At 40.1% G+C, this 19,971-nt stretch overlaps 1 protein-coding gene across 1 annotated transcript in view; it reads right to left on the bottom strand.

Moving 5' to 3' along the window:
* Positions 1-11,434, bottom strand: part of fam20ca (FAM20C golgi associated secretory pathway kinase a) — a 41,088-nt gene extending 29,654 nt beyond the window's left edge. Inside the window, exons 1-3 of the mRNA XM_077559034.1 lie at positions 10,331-11,434; positions 9,306-9,490; positions 2,698-2,776 (exon numbers count right to left, since the gene is read on the bottom strand). Coding sequence (XP_077415160.1) covers positions 2,698-2,776; positions 9,306-9,490; positions 10,331-10,902 — 836 coding nt within the window. The 5' untranslated portion in view covers positions 10,903-11,434. The remainder of the gene's footprint in view (positions 1-2,697; positions 2,777-9,305; positions 9,491-10,330) is intronic.
* Positions 11,435-19,971: the final 8,537 nt, after the last annotated feature.

Raw genomic sequence — 19,971 nt, 5'->3', positions numbered from 1 at the left:
AGCCAGACAGGCATGTAAGTCTGGCATGGAGGGTTTGGACTGGGCCTGTGAGCAGGTTCCAGCTGGAAGGACTAGTACCTCGCCGTGCTGGCCCCCAAACCATTTGGAGTCGGATCATATCTGCATTTTATCTATTTTGCTTTGCCTCTCTGCAATTCCACTACAGATCCCTTGAGATTCGTGTTTCAAATGGGAAGGTATGTTGTGTTGAGGTCACACCAAAAGAAAAATATGTACCAAGAGGAAAGGACATAAAGGACAAATATATTCAATAGGCTAGTCTAACTTTTGGACACTGCATGTGGCATTTTAACAAAAAAAAAAAAAAAAGGACCTGTGTTTTTCCAAGGAAGAAAATTTCTCATCGAGACCTACACTAGTGGCTTGAAAGCTGCTGCAGGCACATGAAATCGCAAAGCACAACCGCAGTCTGTGAACGTCTTGTGTGTAAGGAGATGTCATTTCTCTGGCAAAGCTTGTCCAGTCTAATCCAAGAGATCTGAAACGTCTTCATTCTTTTCAGCCCTCTGAACTACTGCACCCACAATGCACCGCTGCTTCCCAAATGAAACTGGGGCACGCCAATGCCTTAACAGAAAACAGTCAAACAAAGGTTGCTTCTCATCATTTGGCAGTGCTATTCTAGTTGTAGTGTTCTCAGGGCTCTCATTTATATCCTCCTGTGAACACTCGAGATGGTTCACTGCGACATTCAGAAACACATTTGACAAAAAATTGTACAACTAGATATAGAATTGAAGTGAGCAACTCAACACCGGCACTTTTGTACATTTGAATACGTTTGTAGTGTGTGCATTGAAATGCAAGAATGATGTTAATTTAAAGGTTATTTGTCCTGTGCAATATCTAGTGATAAAACTTGTGCAGACAAACCCAAATTACTATGAAATTTGCACTATAAATTGAGAGTTCTGAGACACGAAGATGCTTGGCTGATTTTTGGTCTTTTTCTTTTTGGCAACACTAAGGAACTTTCAGTTTATGCTCATTATGGCGGCGCCATATGGACAAAAGCGGTAATGTTATGCCTGAAGGAAGACCACATTTCCCATGAGGACAAGCACATTGCGCAGTTTTCTTTTAGCCAATGTTGATCCTTTACTGTCATTTTAGCTTCCCTTTTTCTTTTTTGTCTCCTCAGACAAAACTTTTAAGTTGTTTTACAGCTTCTGCCAGGAAATCAGTAATCGTGCGTCGACTATTCAACTAGTTTTAAGTTCATCAGAATAGTTATGAAAATATTTTAAGGTTGAAAAGTTCCTCAGTGCTACTTTAATGAATTAAAATGGCAATGGTGGCGGCAAATGTCACAACAAGCAGCACTGATAGATAGTGAACAATTTTTTGAAAAACTACACCACGTGCTTGCTTCAAGTTGTTTATTGCCACAACTTTTTGAAGTTTATTGTAAAACTATAAACATAAAATGGAGAATTACACGTTGTGTGTTTACCCAAAACACAACATCTTTATCTTACTTGAGTGTGCTATCTTAATGCTAACACAAAATTCAAAATGTGACAGACAGGCTAACAAAACTAGCATTGATGGTGTGATTTTTATAAACTTTTCAACAATTTATATTTCACCACAAATGTTAGTAATGCATGCAGGCAGAGCATATAACAATGCTCACAGATTCTTTATCCTCTTAGATAAACTTGAGACAACCTTCTTCTGTTTCATGAACAAATCGACTGAATGTGTTGTATGGCTATGTTTTATATTGACCCCTGATGGCCAAGATGTACACACCAGCAGGAGCAGCACTATACCCATTGAACTATCATGATGTACAAAGTGCTTCTGCAACAAATTCGAGCCCTGAGCAACTGTGATGTCATTTTCAGTGGACAGCCAGCGCCAAAATGGCCGCCCCTTGAAATGGATCAAAGTGGGTGCATTTTGCTTCTTAATCCATATTTCACAAACACAATATTAATCAGATTAACTAGGACAGTAGGCTACCACTGCTAGTGCTAAATATACAGTAGACTACGTCATAGATAAGACTGATGAGTGATGACCATGCCAACATAAGCAATATAGGAATAATAACTGGCATAGTTGAACATGTTATGTTCCTCAACACTTCTGTGCAGCCACCGCAGGCTACACAATCTCGTCAGGATAGGGAAAAAAAACCCATCTTGGTGTGTCTCTAACTCTATTTCCACTTATTCATAAAATCCAATACTCTCCAGTGTAGAAAAGCATTCTGCATTTCCCAGCCATCAAAGCGGGTTTCTGAGCAATTACTTTTGATCACAGCTCAGTTGGCTTGGACGCTGTTTATCCGCGTTGGCGGGGGAATTCAACAGGACAGCCGAGAGAGAGGATGGCTATTTCTTTTTCATGTGCAACGCGCCTTCGCCGGCGTAAACGTCTCCCTGAAGACGGCGGCGGCACGATGGCCCGGCGCTTGTGTTAATTAACGTGTAAGCCTGTTGATGTTCATTAAAAAGCAGACAGACATCAGAAAAAGATCACATAGAGGGGAGTGCTGCGTATCGCAACGCGCCAAAAGATGCAGCGGCATTGCTTGGAAGCAATTCGCGGGAGATTTATTTGAAGCATCCGCATTACAAGTGGGCTCATTAGACAGAGGATTTTGCTTCTTCGCTATTTGCCCACGAAGTGCAAGTGCAAGTTTTGTGAATTTTGTGATTCACTTACTTCATGGGCTTGAACAGAGCTTGTCCGTAGTTGTGGAAGGTCATGATCAACTTGAGCTGGGTGCCTCCTGATTTCATGGCTGCAAGAGAGAAAAAAAATTGCACGTAAATGTCACACGCAGCCACAGCTGTTTTTGGTAGCTGTCAAATTGGAAAAGCAATTTGGCAAGAATGCGTAACAAAAGCAATCATCCACTGACCACAATGAGCAATCAAAGTGGAATTGTGCGCGCTTTGGACAAGTGGCATGAAAATAATAGGCGGGTACAAGTGGACCGAGTGATTTTGGGGGGGAAGTAAGCAGTTTGGAAAAAGAACAACAATTCACATTGAGCGAAAGGGGAAAATGGTTCTTTGTTTTTAGTTAGTTCAATGTAAAATAGATGGTGCTAACTTTTCAGAAGGATATGTCGTTTTTACACAACATAATAATAAAACAAATCCAAAACTACATAGACCACCAATACCAAAAGCTGCTAAATGGATACTGAATGCACCTCATGAAAAACAACATTCACAAAATGTAATTTTATTTACATTTTCATTTTGTTCTAAGCTCAGTCTGACTGGAAAAGCAAGACATGTTCCACTGATCTGTACAGTTCATATGAAAGACATGCTTCATTTTTCACAGACTCAACTCTGGTCACTACAATCAAAAAGTATTATTGAGGAGAAAAAAAAAATCACAGTCATTCTAAAAGTAGCTCTTTGCCCACCCCAGTGTCATACCAAAGTGTTTGGCTCTTAATGGGCAGGCTTAGGGTGGATTTGTCCATTTATGACAACGGCACATTAACTTCAACATCTCATCTCATGACAGTGACCTGCTGGCTAACCCTCGTATTAAATTAAGCCCCCTGCGGTGGACCCACTTAGTGACTAGGGGCCTTGCCAACCAACAGCCCACCCACTGCCAATGCCTAACTGTCGTTTATTTCCCGTCGTGAACATTTTGCACCATAGCTGCAGTCAGCAATGAGGTCTGTGGTGTGTCTCGTAATCATGTTGTATTTTTATATTTAGGAAAGGATTCATCCATCCATCCATTTTCTTAACCGCTTAGTCCTCACAAGGGTCGCGGGGGGAGCTGGAGCCTATCCCAGCTGGCTTCGGGCAGTAGGCGGGGTACACCCTGAACTGGTTGCCAGCCAATCGCAGGGCACGCAGAGACAAACAACCATCCACACTCACAATCACACCTATGGACAATTTTGGAGTGTTCAATTAACCTGCCATGCATGCCTTTGGAATGTGAGAGGAAACCGGAGTACCCGGAGAAAACCCACGCAAGCACGGGGAGAACATGCAAACTCCACCCAGGCAGGCAGAAGCCCGGACTCGATCTCACGTGCTCTGCACTGGGATGCGGACGTGCTAACCAGTCAGCCATTGTGCCGCCGAAAGGATTCATAAATTATTATTTTTTTCATTCTAAAGGATCTCTTTTAACTTCTAGAGTAGAGCCTTCAATTCATCCATCCATTTTCTCTGATTTATCCAGGTCACCGTTTTAAAAGTGAATACATTGTGAAAATAGACATTTAGAGTAACAACAGCAAACAACATATAACAGCTGTTTTTTGTGTGTGTGTGTGTGTGTCATTTCCAGCCAGCCTAACTTTAGCTAATCTGGGCTGAACATTGTATTTTTAAGAGAGCCCACTATTTTCACTACTTTAGATTGGTTAATAAATTGTAAAAAAAAAAAATAACAGAGGCTGACTGGAATGACCAATTGCGTGGATTTGTGCACAAATACTGCATGACATTGACCAAATTTGGACATACACTGCAAGAGGCTTTCAGTCATAAGTGACGAAATTGCACAAGCCTGCAAAATAGTCCTCATTTTCACCATGACATCACCAAGTTTTAACAATACCGGCAACCACATGCTAACCTTCGACTCCCTCCCAAGTTCACAACCTGATTGTTAAGAAAAGGGATGAGGTGCCCTTGTTTGTTGAATTTGTTTATTCTCTATTATTACTCTCTTTTGCCAAAAAAGAAAAGAAAGACTTAAGCAGTTATGCTATCAGCTAACAACTTTTTTTTTAACTCATTCCTTCCCAGCCGTTTTCACTGAAGCAACCCCCTTTGCTCCCGGCTGTTTTACTGGATTTTGACTGATTTTGCAAGGCTAGGAATATTGTGTTCTATTGCTATAAAAACATGAAACTTACCAAAAGAAAGATTAGAGTTTCTTCTTTCATCAGGAAAAAAAAAGTATATTTGGATTTGTTTCCATTTTGCAGAAATTAGCATTAGAATATAGCTAAGTTCCATCATTATTCACAAACCTGTTCAAAACAGTGGGGAAAATAGCTTTTTTTTTTAAACATGATCCTAGTTAATCTCTTATACTGCTGCCACCTGCTGGCTGTTTTTTTTTTTAAATAACTACCATTGCTTAAAGTGACCTCTTCAGGTCAGAGGCTGCATCAAAAAGCCTTGTTTATGCTCTAGCATAAAACAGCATAATAAACGTCTAAATGCCTTTCTGGGACCATGGCAATATAGCATTTTTGTACATTTTTGGGGCAAATGAGATGACTATGCAGTAGGTATGTTCAATACAACTTTTTTTTTCCCGACCGATACCAGTATGAGTATACACTTGAGTACATAACAATACAGACTACCAATAGCACAAGTGTTTTTGATGCATCCAATGTTAATTGGAAGACTTTTTTGATGATTGGCCGGTGTCAAACTGCCGCACTGTAGCGCCAACTACTGCCTTGGAGGACTTACTTTATGCCTTTAAGTATTGCTGGCTGGTATTGGTAGCTTTCATGAGTACCTGATACCTTGAAATAAGGCTGATATCATACCAGGCATCAATACTTGCCCATTCGTACTATGTACCTTAACCATATTAAAATATCCACACTAAATACATCATAGTTCAACCATTATTTTGTTGAGTTTGCATTATGAATATTTTTCGTGCCTGGAAAAGAATTCCCCCCTATTAAAAACCTCTTGGACTGTACAGCGTATTTAGCTCATCCAAGCAAAAGAAAAGCCAACAGGTCAAGCCACAAGGCAGATTTGTTGAGGGCAGGTCAAGTAGATGGTGCCCTTGTGTAGCGTCATCAAGTTGAAGATTAAACTCTGCCACAACAACACATCTATAAACCCTTGAGAGAGAGATTTCACATGTGAGTTGGGACGATACGACCCTGTGCCGCAATTGGAAGCCACAATCCTCAAGGAAATGTGACCTCAATTCTATGCTCTGCGCTGCTCGCTTTTTGTTGTTTAATCGAAAAGTACAAAAAAAAATAGGTAATCCCCTCCTGCGGTGGAAAAATCCCAGCAAAGGTCAGCTTACTGTATTGTTTTGTGGCTTGGCATGCAATGTCATGTCATGTCATGACATGACAACATCGGGAAACTTCAACAGGACACTTTCCACTCCAAAAGCCATCTGTCTTAGTATGAGAGCGGTAATACATGTGTTTCTGCTGACCCCACTATCCATCTTCTGCTCCGTGTGTCTACAAATTAATCACAGCCGCCCCGTCTTCTTCTGCAACACCTTCGTGTTGTCTGGCCTTTCGGAAAGCTCCAGGCATCGCCCCCTCCGCTGCAATCAGATTCATGTTCTGATGATAAATCCGGCGCGCTTCCACCTGTGACGCGTCACGAAAGAGCGCCTATGATTTATGAGCCTCATCCGAGCCGGAACAAAAGGCCGACACAGAGCCAGCGCTCAGGAGTGCAACTTGAGGGCAGATAAAGCAACATTAGCCCCAGGAGAGGCTGAAGCCTTGTACTCTCTTTGCTTTGTCGTGTCACCCAGACAGATAAGTGGTGCACGCGCGTGTGTAAAATTAAGGAGTGCATTCGCTGGAAATGAAAGCATGCAGGCACTCACTAGACTGCATTCTGTATAGGTGTGACTCCAGACAAATTGATGTGTTTTTTTTACGTCAAATAAAATACAGGAACAACTCGTGCAAAAAGGCAGTTTGAAATGATGGTATCAGCACCATGACATGGTAGAGTATACACAGAAGCAAGGTTGGACTGGCACAAAAAAAAGCTCTGGCATTTTGGCTTAGGCTCTCTTAGGCTTTGACTCTTGCCTGACATGTAATTCTGCCACTGATGTTTATTGATGATGTTTCAGTTTGCTATCTATATTCGAAATGAATTAATGGCTAGTCCCTCTAAATTGTGACCAGTCTCTTGGGGTAAAATGAAGGAAAATAATAATTAAAAAGCACTACATCAGCCCCAAAAGAGGCTGGCCCAGCGAGCATCTGCCCTAACTGACAAGTTCATTCATATTGTAAAATACAACAAGAAACTCATTGTATCAAACCTGCTCAAAATGAGCCATACCATTTCAAATCCAATCGTAATCCCACTGAATCAAGCCAAATAGAATCTTTTCACTTTAAAATCGAACCATCCTTGAATCGTATCACACCCCATTTACCGATATACTATCAAAACGTTTTGTATTGGAAAGGTGCTGACCCTCTTAAAGGCACTGTGAGTAATAAGTGACCACCAGATGTTTCCTCTTCGGTAGGTGGTGCTAACTTTATTGTAGCATTGCTAGCTGGCTTCGACAATTAAACAAACAAACTCACCAGATTAGTCAACCTCCACGCTTCTTCCTCCAACCAATCTCCTTTTTGGCTCGGTCCCGGTACTGTACATGTAACTCGCCGTGTCGTACATCTCCGGGTGTCTGCAAACTGCGACGATGAAGCTATCCGCCATTGCTATGCTACACGTTCTGCAACCGCTTCCTGTGTTTCGTCTGTGACGTATTTGGTGACGTGGACTATCTCGTTAACGATTGGCTGTCGCTGACGTGAGGGCGTCAAAAGTTTAATTCAACCAACGGCGGTGAAATGGGCGAAGTAGCGAAATGATCGCCGGAAACGGGCCAAGCGCACTGCCCGGCACACCATCGCGCCCCCCCCACGCGAAGTCCATTGACTACAATGCAAACGCGCCGCCAGAAACGCCTCCCCGACTGTTGGTCTGAACGTAGTAACCGGGGTGAAAGTGGTCCGGAACGGTCCGGAACTGCGTTCCGGTAAAACATTTGTTTGGGTCTGAAAATATGATGGCAACTGTCAACCTGCCAGGCTGCCGCCCAAGAAGAGAAATATCTACTAATGTCAGATTTACATACACAAGTCACCAAAAGCAGGGGGGAGCGTGAGGCGGCGCGATTGCATATCACGTGGACGGGCATGTGCGTGGAGACACGGTGCGGTGCGGTGCGGTGCGGCGCGTCGTGGTGGGCGTGGCGAAAATTCCCATATTTGCTGATGTAAATATGTTGAAAAATATTAACTTTCTTTGTTTTTCTCATCGTGGCCTGATAGGCTGAAATATGTGCCACATCGACTTCGGGGATGGACTACGTCACACACAGCATCCTGTCGTCACCGGCGTGCAACAACACGGGCAGCCACTTAATACCCCCGTAAAAAAATGTATCGGGTACAACGCATGTTTTTCAATAAATACATAAAAACATACGTGGGTTTTGTTTTGAAACAAGAAAAAAGTATTTATCGCGGAGAAGCAAAAGAAAAGCAAGCACTCGCGTTGCATTCAATGACCACACACGCAGTAGGAAATCTCACATATATGTAGAAAAAGCTCAGACAACTGAATGTTACTGTTTTTCTGTTTTGCTCCAGATGTTTGAAGTTTAAACATCTGTTTACAAGGAACCTTTTCGAAGAATCTCCACTTTTCTGTGGTAAAAGTTATAATATCCCACGGAACCGGATGCAAATTTTGTACAGGGGTAAATACTTTTGGCACGACAGCGGAACGCTTCCTCCTATTTTGGTGTGAACATAGCATAAAGTGCTTCTGAATTGTTCCAGTGTGCTTGTGTAGCGTAATCCATTTCCAATGATATCTATTATTTATTTATCCCACAGAGTTCTGTCCACCGGCTGCGCTCTCTGTATATCTGACGAGTCACGTCGATGTGTGCACGTCTGTGTTTTTGTTATCTGCTATTTTGCACATCATTAAAAACATTTTTTTTAAACATTCTGGCTGTGCAGCGACTTTTATGTCAGGGAGTTCCGGCAAGAAATTCTAGCCACTTTCACCCCTGAGCATAATGCAAGTTTGCCTTAAATCCATAATTAACAATTTTAAAAGTGACACCCGGGAGCAATATTTGGCCACTTCTGCGTTTTCTGCAGGGACATAATCAATGGAATAATTGATAGGTTAATCAATTTTTAAAAGATTTGTTACAGCCCTAGTGATGAGGTTTACGTTGCCACGTACGTAATATTTCACACGCATGCTAACACATGCACACAAACTGTATGTAGTTGTCTCCCTCCCATTGCAAGGTCTAACAACAAAGCAGCATCAGCCAGCCAATTATCTATGAAGTGCACACAGAAGCTCAGCAAAGGATGGCACAAGAGCATGAACGTTTCACCCACACACAAGCGTCACTCCTTCCCAGTGTTGCTCTCTCGTGTCAACATCAAGTTGAATTGCTGCAATATCTTTACTCAACAGCATCCTGTTACTGCAGCTTGTGCGTCGACTTCATTGGACAGCCTTGCGAGGTTTGGCTTTCCCTGCTAGACTCACCCACGCTGGTGATCTTCTGCGTCACCAGGTCCAGGAGCAGCGCGTCCAGCACCGGGTTGTGTCTGGCGTACAGCTCGTAGCGGTTGATGCCGATGTGGAAACGCAGCCAGTTGGGGTACAACTCGGCCGTCGTCTCTGCCACTCGGGCGCTCTCCTCATCCTGCACGTTGCCGTCTTCAGTGGGCCTGGACAAAAAGGAGGATGAGAAGAGAGAAGTCAGACGTTTGATTTACCTCGGCATTGGCATCCAGTTCTCTTTTTCATGCTTCCACTAAACAAGCATAATCTAATAACAATGCAAGGTGATGAATCAGAGATTTTGTGACCAGAAAGGAGATGTAATCACAAGGTAATGAATCAGAAGTGTCATGACTATAAAGAAGATGCAAGTGGATCAAATAAAGAAACTTTACAAAGGAGTTAGTAGTTAGTCACTTTTGCTGATTTAGTGATCCCTAAATAACCGCTGCAACAAAATCCAGGTAACTAGTGATGTTTTTCAGGAGTGATTTGATGATTTTAATCTCAAAATCAGTAGAGCTCCTCCTCGGACAAAACAAGGTCTTGACAAAAAGGCTCTAAAAAGCTTCTTTGTTGTTGTTGTAATGTTTTATACATTTAATTGTAATTATCAGTTAGTTGGGTTCCTGTTTGACAGAGCAAAATTAAGCAGAGGTATCATATAGACAAGGAATGGATGGATTAACTTCATGAGTGAACACATGAACAAATGGATAGATATGGGCATATGGATAGAAGGATGATTAATACAAAAAAAAAAAATAATACAAAAATAAATGTATGGATAATTGTAGCTGGGGTTATAGTTATAGTAGATCAATGAATGGATGTATACAAGCAGAGTAGTAGACGGATGGATGATTGGTGGAGGTGGACAAATGAATGGACAGGTGAAGACAGACAGAAAGACAGACAGAAAGACGGACAGAAAGACAGACAGACAGAAAGACAGACAGGATGATAGATGGAAAGATTAGAAAGATATTCGAGTTAAAGTAATTTACCATCCTTGTTGGTCAGTCGCTTTAGGATAAAATCTGATATCCGTGTTTACGTTAAACAAAGTGTCCCGCTCCGTCAGAGGCGGAAGTCCAATCCGATACAGAGGATGCTCAAAGAGAGCCACGAGTCGGGATGCACCGGGACCGGGTCCCGCCACCGTCCGACCCCCGCTCGCCTCGCCAATGAGCGGCTTGTGCTCATCCGCCTTCCCGGCCGAGACGTCGGCGTCCGTCCTCCTCCGGTGGGACTCCGCAGCTCGCTGGCCGGTCCCCGCGCTCTTCTCCCGAGACTGCAGGGTTGTGTGGTTGGAGTTGGGCTCGCTACTGAAATCCTGAAGAATTCGCAGCGTGTGCTTGTTGGGCCACGCGCCGGCGTCGGCCGCCGACCTGACACGCTGCTGTTTGGCCCAGCCCGGCGACTCCGCGCCGGCGTGGTGGGCGCACTGGCAGCCGCTGTCCTCGCTGTCCGCTCCCGACGTCCTCTTCTCCAGTTTGGGTAGCAAGTCTATCATGATGTGCACCGTGCACGCCACGAGGAACACCGTGAGGAGCAAGACTCTGAATTTACGAAACATGATCGTCCTTTGTTGTTTTGGTCACTATAAATCAGCTTACGCGCACCTTACACTGGCGTCAACTGGATTCCTTGCTCGGGTCAAAAAGTCCATCGTGTTATTTGATCTACAACAGTCCAAGTAGTTTTGACTAAACAGGTGAATGGTCCGAGACATCGTCCAGCCTCCGCGTTCACATATCTGTGATCTTAATCCACTGCGCTTGTAAAGTCTAATAATAAAAACAGATACAGTCCACAAAACAAAGTAGTCCTGTAAAAGATCAAAAAAGGATGACGATATTCCGTGTAAATAACAGCTGATCGGATGCTGAGCAGTCGTGAGTTTGACCGAAGTCAGCGACGTTTAGAGCGGCCGACAGGTGCGAGCATCCCCCTCAATCCTGGAGGTCTTCCCGCTGCCTTGTCTCCCTTCCAAGTGTGCATCCTCCGTGGATGTGTGGAATAATAGGAACGAAGCCCCGTGGAGTCCAGCCTCGGTGGCGTCATGAGGAGGAAGCGATTGGCTGCACATGCAAGCGGCGCTTGTGACATTCACAACACCGGCTCCCAAACAGGAAAGCCTTGCAGGCTGCACAGCTGACGGCCGCCGCCAGAGAACGCTAACACGCCCAAGACTACATTTATTTCTTTATTCCAGTACAGTACAGTCCATATACTGCATATTGTATGGAGAAATCAGCTGGCAAATGTACTCAACTCTCTACTTAAGAGCAAATACGAATCATCATCATCATCATCATTATCATCATCATCATCATCATCATCATCATCATCATCCTACTACTATTACTACTATTATTATTATTATTATTATTATTATGATTATTTATAATAATCATAATGATAATAATAATACCTGGTAAAATAGTAAAAACGCACTGATTTAACTTCTGTATACAAGAAAAATGTAACAAGTTCAGACATGAAATGTAACGACGCACAGAAGTAAAAAGTAAAAATAAATCTTTAGGGTAATTTGCAATTCTGGCAAAAATTAAAAGACCACACCAAAAAAAACAAACTCTCAGCACTCCATGCCATAGTTGACTTAACGTTTTAATAGTTTGCTGTGGTGCCTTGAAAAACAGATGACCTGATTTGTTGTTTGAGATGGAAGCTGTTAGTTGGCATTTTTTTTGCTTTGAAATGCAAGTGGCAACTTGGCTGTGCAGTGCGAAATAATTCTTCCAAAAAGCTGTTTCTTGTCACTCCAAGATGAAGTTTACTGTCAAACAAAACATAAAACAAAGGGATAGATGTTGTGCATTTACAACCACAAAACTTTGCCTTAAGAATGCCACGGTTAGCTTAATGCTAAGACATCATTTAAAACGCCATTGACAAGCTCACACTTAGCATCGATTGTGTTACAATACTTTAAGCAACAGACATTTCAACACCAACAGTAATGCCTGTAATGTATATACAGACACTCTTACATTACTCACAGTCACAGGTATATAGTCTATCCACTGCAAAACTATTACTACGCTAACTGAGTCACAGAAGTTCATTAAAATTCTTCTTTGCTTTATAGAGTGCAAATTTCCATATTAAAAACACATTATGTTTTTTTGGGGGAGGATGGAAGGTATTAATAGCATTTGCATTTTGATGAGGAACGATGAGACACTAATGCTTTGAGTTATAAGTATGGTAATGGAACAAATTGAACTTGTATCTCAATGTACCACTGTGCGTCTTGTTTCCAATATGTCATTATCTGTTAGAGCTGAAAAACATCTGCCGATTTTGTCGTCATCAGAAAACTCTACTTAAATAGCAGCATGTATTATAGATAGATAGATATGGTACTAGTCTATGGAAATCTGTATGTGGTCATTCTTATAGTGTCTTTAAGAATGACCACATACATATTTTCATAGTAACTTGGGAAACAAAAGAGACAGATATCTGTCAAATACTATTTCCTAATGGTGAGATAAAAAATAAAATAAAAAATTCTAATTGGGTCATTTCATTCGGTTCCATTTCGGCTCTTAAATGGCCATTCTTTGAATAGCTCTTTTTTAAATTTTAATGTTCAATTATCTAGCCACGTTGTAATAATGTGGATTCTAATTCAAATATGGACAAAAAATATGACATCAAAATAATAATACAACACTATACAGTTGATTCGATTTTCCAGAATATGACAAGTTATTACGTATTGGAAGTAAAATGGCTTCAATACAACATTAAAACCTCAAAAATGTTCCTCCCTATTCAGGTTATCTTTCATCTGTAACCATTAATCATCTTCGCTTGTGTTACAAGCCTCCTCCCGAGCTATTATTTGCTATTCGCAGCAAACACAATCTTCAGAGTAAATAAATTAGAAGTGGATTACTTGGAGATTTGAAAAGAAAATCTATGTAATCAGTTTGCCTTGTGACACGCCCACCAAATTATGCAGCGGCTTTCAGCTCAGGTGCACAAAGTCATTTTATTGTTGCGCTTGATTTGTGCATCAAAAGCAAACAAAACAATGTCTTACAGCTAACAAGCCATCAAATCACTCCTATCGAATGTTTGATTGATCCTATTAAACACAACATTCCGTAGCTCTCTGAAAGCATGGATCGTATGATTGGCTTCAGCTCAAAGACGAATACAATCTAACGCTGAGGAAATCTGCACCACTATGATGCACTGTATTGCTGCAATCATCAAACTTAAAGTAGCTTTCTGCTCCTTAAATCCAATCCCCCCAAAAACTTGCTCCAAACTTGGATAAGAGTTTAGGCCACACATTTTGCAAATTTGGATACATTACTATTGATTATGAAGAAAGGACATCATTCATTTCTTAAAAGCAAATGAAAGATTGTGCGGCATCTTTTTATTAAAATTGATTTGAACTTACCCATAGTAGGTCGGTTGTTGGTCAGAATGCATTGCTGTAATTAATAGTAATATTTAAAAAATAAATAGAGTGTAAGCTCAATTGTCATACATAATGTGCACCAGGTTACTGGCCAACCATTTCTTTGTATTTAGATTTCAATTCCCACAGGAGATAATGAAAATCTAATTAATCTATGCAACACTGAAACTGCTGCCATCTTAAAAACGTTTTTAACATTCATTAACCTCCTAAAGCCCAAGCTGTTTTTTTACAGGCAAAGTGCTGTCCAAGCTGTTTTAACATGCAAAGTGCTGTCCACGTATGTGGCCACTAAGCCTTAGGAGGTTAAAAATAATGTTCACATGTAATTCAAATTTTTTTTTTATGTCTACCTTAGAAGGCTACAGCCCGGATTCAAACCCCCAACCTAGGTACTGTGTGAGGTGATGTTGTAACCACTTGCAATGTTGACCTAGTTATTGTATTGCTAAATTGTGGAAACTGAAAAAGAGAAAAAGTCAATGAACTATAGACAGTTATGAGAGAGACAAAAAATCATGTCCTAATTCTTAGTATGTTGTAACATCTGAAACGATGTGCTTTCATACAATTTTTCAAAAACTATTTTTTAATTTTTTTTTTTTTTACTGCAAACCATTATACTTTGACACCATCCTCCGCCCACATTGCTTAGGAAAATCAGCTTTGTCGTAGGGAAACCTGCATCCAATCGCGGTTCATTTGAGTGGAGTGCTGAAATTGACACAAAATGGCTGCTTTAAACCAAAATGGCTGACTGTGTGTTTGATTTCTGAGAAGGGTCCTTGAGACTTTTAGAATTGAGTCCCGCTACACAGTAAAATCGCCAGAAAAGCTAGAAAAGTGTTTATATGTGTCCACACCAATGAGTGTAAATCTGACACTTTTTAAAGTGTTTCTTTTTTTACACTTAACCAGCGTTACTGCAACACTGCATAATGGTAAAAAATATCTACACTGGTAAACAATGAGTAGTTTTGAAAGTACTCTGCAGTAGTGTCAGTGTTAAACATTTATTTCTGCCAAACTACACTTAACTCAGGTGTTTAAACACTTATGAGTGTATTGCATGAGTGTCAGTGTTAAAAATTTAACTCAAGCGACATTTTACTCTGGTAAATGGTACTTCCTTTATATAGCTTTTTTCCTCCTTACAAGGCCCTCAAATTGCTTTACATCTTTTATTCTTAATTTATTTTAATTGTATTTTTTTATTTAACCATTATTTAACCAGGAAAATCCCATTGCGATCCGCAGATCTCTTTTTCAAGGGAGTCCTGGCCAAGAGACGCACCACAACACAACACAACATGCAGTTACAACACTAAATAAAAAACAGCAACAGGTTAATGACTTAATTTCCAGGTCCTTTAAAATTGTGACTACCGATTCACCTGATGACGTAGCATCAGGAGGTTCAGTATCTTGCTCAAGTATACTTTGACATAGTCACAGTGGCCTGGGATCGAACCCATGCTCTCAAAGCGACCACTCTACTGCTGTGCCACGCCACCCTGACAACACCAAAACTTCTTCACCAGAAATGAGGGTGTGGTCAATTTTAACACTCAAGGTAGTGCTATTCAGGTTACACCCAAAATCCACCGCAATACTCAATGACATTTACTCTGACAGTGTAACTTTGTATCCTAACAGTGTTAAAATAACACTGCTTACTGCATATTTGATCCAACACTGAGCGATTTGCTGTGTACAAAAGGCTGCTAAATGTCATGTCTGTCGGTGAAACTGCTGTCAGTGGATTAATATTATTTTTTAAGAGGGCTCTACGAGTCACTTTTGTAGGGTTAAATTATGAAAAAAAGTGTACTTCAATTTTCACCGGGATACATGCGCTTTCAAAAACAGATGAGCTTTCCAGCATGTTGCGGTGATTATAAGGATATAAATAATATAAATAAACAACCATTCCACCTAATCAGCCATCAAAAATGAACAAAACTCTTACCCACGACACAGTTGAAAGAAATCATACATTTGTGGGGAGACGATGGAAAAGCATCTCTTTTTATGGCTGCCTTCCATAAAATCCCAAATACTCAAGCCCCATTAGGCAGTTTTATGAGCCGCATGATTTGTGAACAGCTAATTCCAAGTTGAGAAGCAAATGACTACATGTCAGAAACACACAAGTTATAATGGAGGAATAATTTGAACCCAGCAACAGCAATAAACATTTCATTTGACAAACGGCCCGTCACTGGACTCACTTGGCACAGAGACAGAAGGAATGATGGGCTCCAAGTCGTCTGCAACACAAAAGGAGAAAGTCAGGATGTGTCTGTGCGTGGGTGCATTAACTTGACAATGAAGTGAGCTGGAAATTAACTTTTTATTTTTTTATTTTTACGTGGGACACAGCAAGAAAAGAGGCTTAAAACATTGAAATGTCTTTAGCCTGATGAAGTCAAATCTCAAATTTTGTCCCACCTCACAAAATACTGGCCTGTACAATATTAAAATACAGTAATGTAGGGGCCTAAGTGATCATAAAAAAAGAAGTAAAATTCTTTATCATTGGAACTAGGGATTCCACTCAATAACCATTTTTTCCCCATCCTTAACTCATTCACTGCCATTGACGGCTTTAGACGTCAAAAATTCATTAGAACTATTTTTATTAGTTTAACATTTTTTTCCCACTTTTGTCTACAAGAGTATGAAAACCTAGATATTTTTTAATAATCTTTTTTTTGTTGAAAAAAAAGGAAAAAAATAGATATTTGGGGCGTCAGGTGATTAATTTTTTTTTAATTAATCGCATGACTTCAATAGTCAACTCACGATTAATCACAAATTTTCTATCTGTTCTAAATGTACAATATTTTTTTCCCTAGGTTTTCATACTCTTGTTAACAACAGTGGGAAAAATGTGAAACTAATAGAAATAGTTTAAATGAATTTTTGACATCTATAGCCGTCGATGGCAGTGAATGAGTGAATATACAGTACATGAAAAGTACCATACAAAGTAAGAACAAAAATACAAAAACAAAATAAAGTACCTAAAAATTAATCAGGCTTCATGCTAAATTGAACAAAAGTGTATGTTTGAACTGTAGTAAGTTTGATTTGCATTTAATTCAGTGATTGTTTTGCGTACCACTAGAGGAGTGGTATTCGTACCACACATTGGGAATCAGCCTGGGTGCACGTCATGACTAAAATTTGAACTTAAAATTGACTTCATTACATTTCCCAGTTTCAATTACCGGGTGCTGGGATTTGAAATTGGAATCTGCCCACTATATTACTATGGCGGCTCATAGTCTTTTTAACACGTAATATGAATTTGCAATAGAAAAGTGTCAGACGAAGTATATTAATGTTTGATTTTGCCAATCACAGCGAGACGCAGCTTGGGAATAATGAGACGAGTGTCGCGGCGCACTGCATTGCGGAGGCCCCGCTGCGTTGATCACTGTATCTCAAACACTCACACGCTAAATTGAGCTCCGGGATTTTCAATTAGGTGCAAGTCGAGGGTGACCTTGAAAGTCGAGACGCTTGTTTGGGGGAGACGAGCCACACGCGTTGCAAGTGCACTCTTTGAACCCATTTCAACTGGTGGGAAGGCAAGGTTTTAATTACCTGGAAATGGGAGTGGATGTGAGCTGGGAGACAATTTGCTCATATATGAGCCAAAGCAGCACTCCTGAAGGGAAAAAAACAGAAATGACGCAACAAGGGATAAATGAGCTACACAGCGTGAAATCATGTTTTCCCAAAATATGCTGGTTGAACATAACTTTACATAAGTCATGCAAAGAGTTGAATAACAATTTAGGAATGAAGACATTTCACTAAATTGCAGTGCAGAGCCTTTGGGGTTTCCAGAGACCACAACACTGGATCGTTTCTTTGAGCGCTGAGAAAAAAAGTAGCGCATTTATTATTGCAGACAACTGATCAAGTAGAGAATATCAGCTCAATGCATTCACTTTATTCAAATATCCATGAGCCATTGATTCAGTGTTACGATTTATAGTTTATAGTAGTATAGGTTAGTGTGTTGCTTAAATAAAAAGACCTCAACTTATATACCACTACCTTTTATGCAGTTGCCTCTTATTAGCTAGGATGGAATTTCAAAGTTATTGACCATTAACTCATTCACTGCCATTCACTGCTATTGATGTCAAAAATTCATTTGAACTATTTATATTAATTACAATTAAAAAATTGTAATCGCCTGGCACGATTAAAGAAAAGAAAAGATTATTAAAAATTATGAGCGTCAGGCGATTATATTTTTTTAATCGTAATTAATTGCATGACTTCACGAGTTAATTCACGATTAATCAAAAATTTTATATATCTTCTAAATGTACAATAAAAAATTCTAGGTTTTCATACTCTTGTTAACAAAAATTGAAAAAAATGTTAAAATAATAATTATAAAAAATAGTTAAAATGAATATTTGACATCTATAACCGTCAATGGCAGTGAATGAGTTAATTTAATTTAATTTACAAAGAAGTATTTTTTTTTTTATACCTTTATGATTTGCAGTAAATTAATATATATTCTATCAACTAATTTGGACCCCTTCAGACCCATAGATGGTCCTAGTGGATATGACATATTCGCTTGTCTAAACCAATAAAATGCATAATTTGGATGATGTCAACACTTAATGGTTAATTATTGGATCTTAACTAACCAATCACAATCGCAAGTTGATTTGCACGATGTTCATGTTAAAAATGCTGCATATAAGCTTGGTAAGTTTACAACACGTTACAGACATTATCCTGGCGTCCACTATAACAACTAAAAACATGAGATAACCCCCCCAGAATATTCCATGTTGTTCTTATGTGGGAAAAGAGTCAAAATCAGCAACAAAAAAAAAAGAGAAAAAAAAGAAGTTTTGCCCTGCAGAAAAAATGCGGGTCTGAAGGGGCTGGTAGAATAAAGAAAAACAATTGTTTACTTTGTTTGACAATATCAGAGAGGTAATAATAGTAGTAACACGATGTACTGGTGTATCTATTTCACCTGTAATGAAATCCAGTGAAATTATTTGTTCCAAGAATGAATGTTAATGTACTATATTTGAACCTTGGGAATGAACTCGGAAAACAAAAAGTTCTACGGGCATGTGCATTTTTGCAACAAGGGGCACAAATACAAATAATTAATATGAAACAAATCAACAGGGAGGTAACCCCAACAGCGATATGTTCCGCCCATGCACGGGCAACTCCGGCCACTTTACTGTTATTATCCTCCAATCGGCCACTCATTTTTTTATGATGCTTCGGAACATATTGGAGACTGCACTTTATGACTTCTGGCACCTTCGGGAGTTATTTTTACATTTGATTTTACCTAGAACTTTGTTGATATCAGTTGATGGCCAATTAAATGATGGCTAAATATGCAATCCAGTGTTTCAATGATACATTTAAATGCCATCAATATTCAGGTTAAAGTGAAAATTCAGTTTCTGACAGCTTAGGAATAACCTGTTAAGATGTGTGAGTAGCCTGAGTTACTTCCCTATTGACAATTCCTGGCTTGTGTCACTTTATATGCTAGTCACAGGCAAAAGCGATGCAAATATGGCAGTTGTTTTCATAGCCTAAGGTGCGTTGCATTGTGGGTAATAACAGAAATGCCCGAATGTTCAGGATTGTCAATATATGCTAATGTGATCGATCCCCATCTAAACCGTGACACACCGATAGCAAATAGACATAATTTCTGGCTTCTAATATTCTACCATAAATAAAGGTTATTAAAGGTCTCATATTATTCAACTTTTCCACATACTAAAATAGTTAAATGTGTAAAAGACATGTCTGTGACATGCATTCGTCAAAACTGACTTTGGATCTATATTTTTTGCTGTCCCGAAATCAGCCAAAAAATGCTCTGTTCAAAACAGCCTGTTTTAGGAGTGTGTCCCTTTTATATAAATAGCTACACCAGGCCACACCTAGGCCATACGCTTCTCTCTCGAAGGGGCTGGGATTTGAGCTCCGCTAGCCATTTGCTAACGTTGTGAATGAAAACGACTTGGCCATAGCGAGCAGAAGCAGTGTGGTACAACCGTACCAATTTCAGCCAGACAGACATGTCTTTAACACATTTGCATAAGCAGCCAGCTTCTCGAATATCTGTGGGCGTGACAAACCTTTACCAGAGGC

The sequence above is a fragment of the Vanacampus margaritifer genome, chromosome 2, assembly GCF_051991255.1.
Source record: "Vanacampus margaritifer isolate UIUO_Vmar chromosome 2, RoL_Vmar_1.0, whole genome shotgun sequence".
NCBI classification, from domain to species: Eukaryota; Metazoa; Chordata; class Actinopteri; order Syngnathiformes; family Syngnathidae; genus Vanacampus; species Vanacampus margaritifer.
The sequence above is the reverse complement of the archived record's forward strand: the minus strand, read 5'-3'. Positions and strand labels throughout refer to the sequence as shown.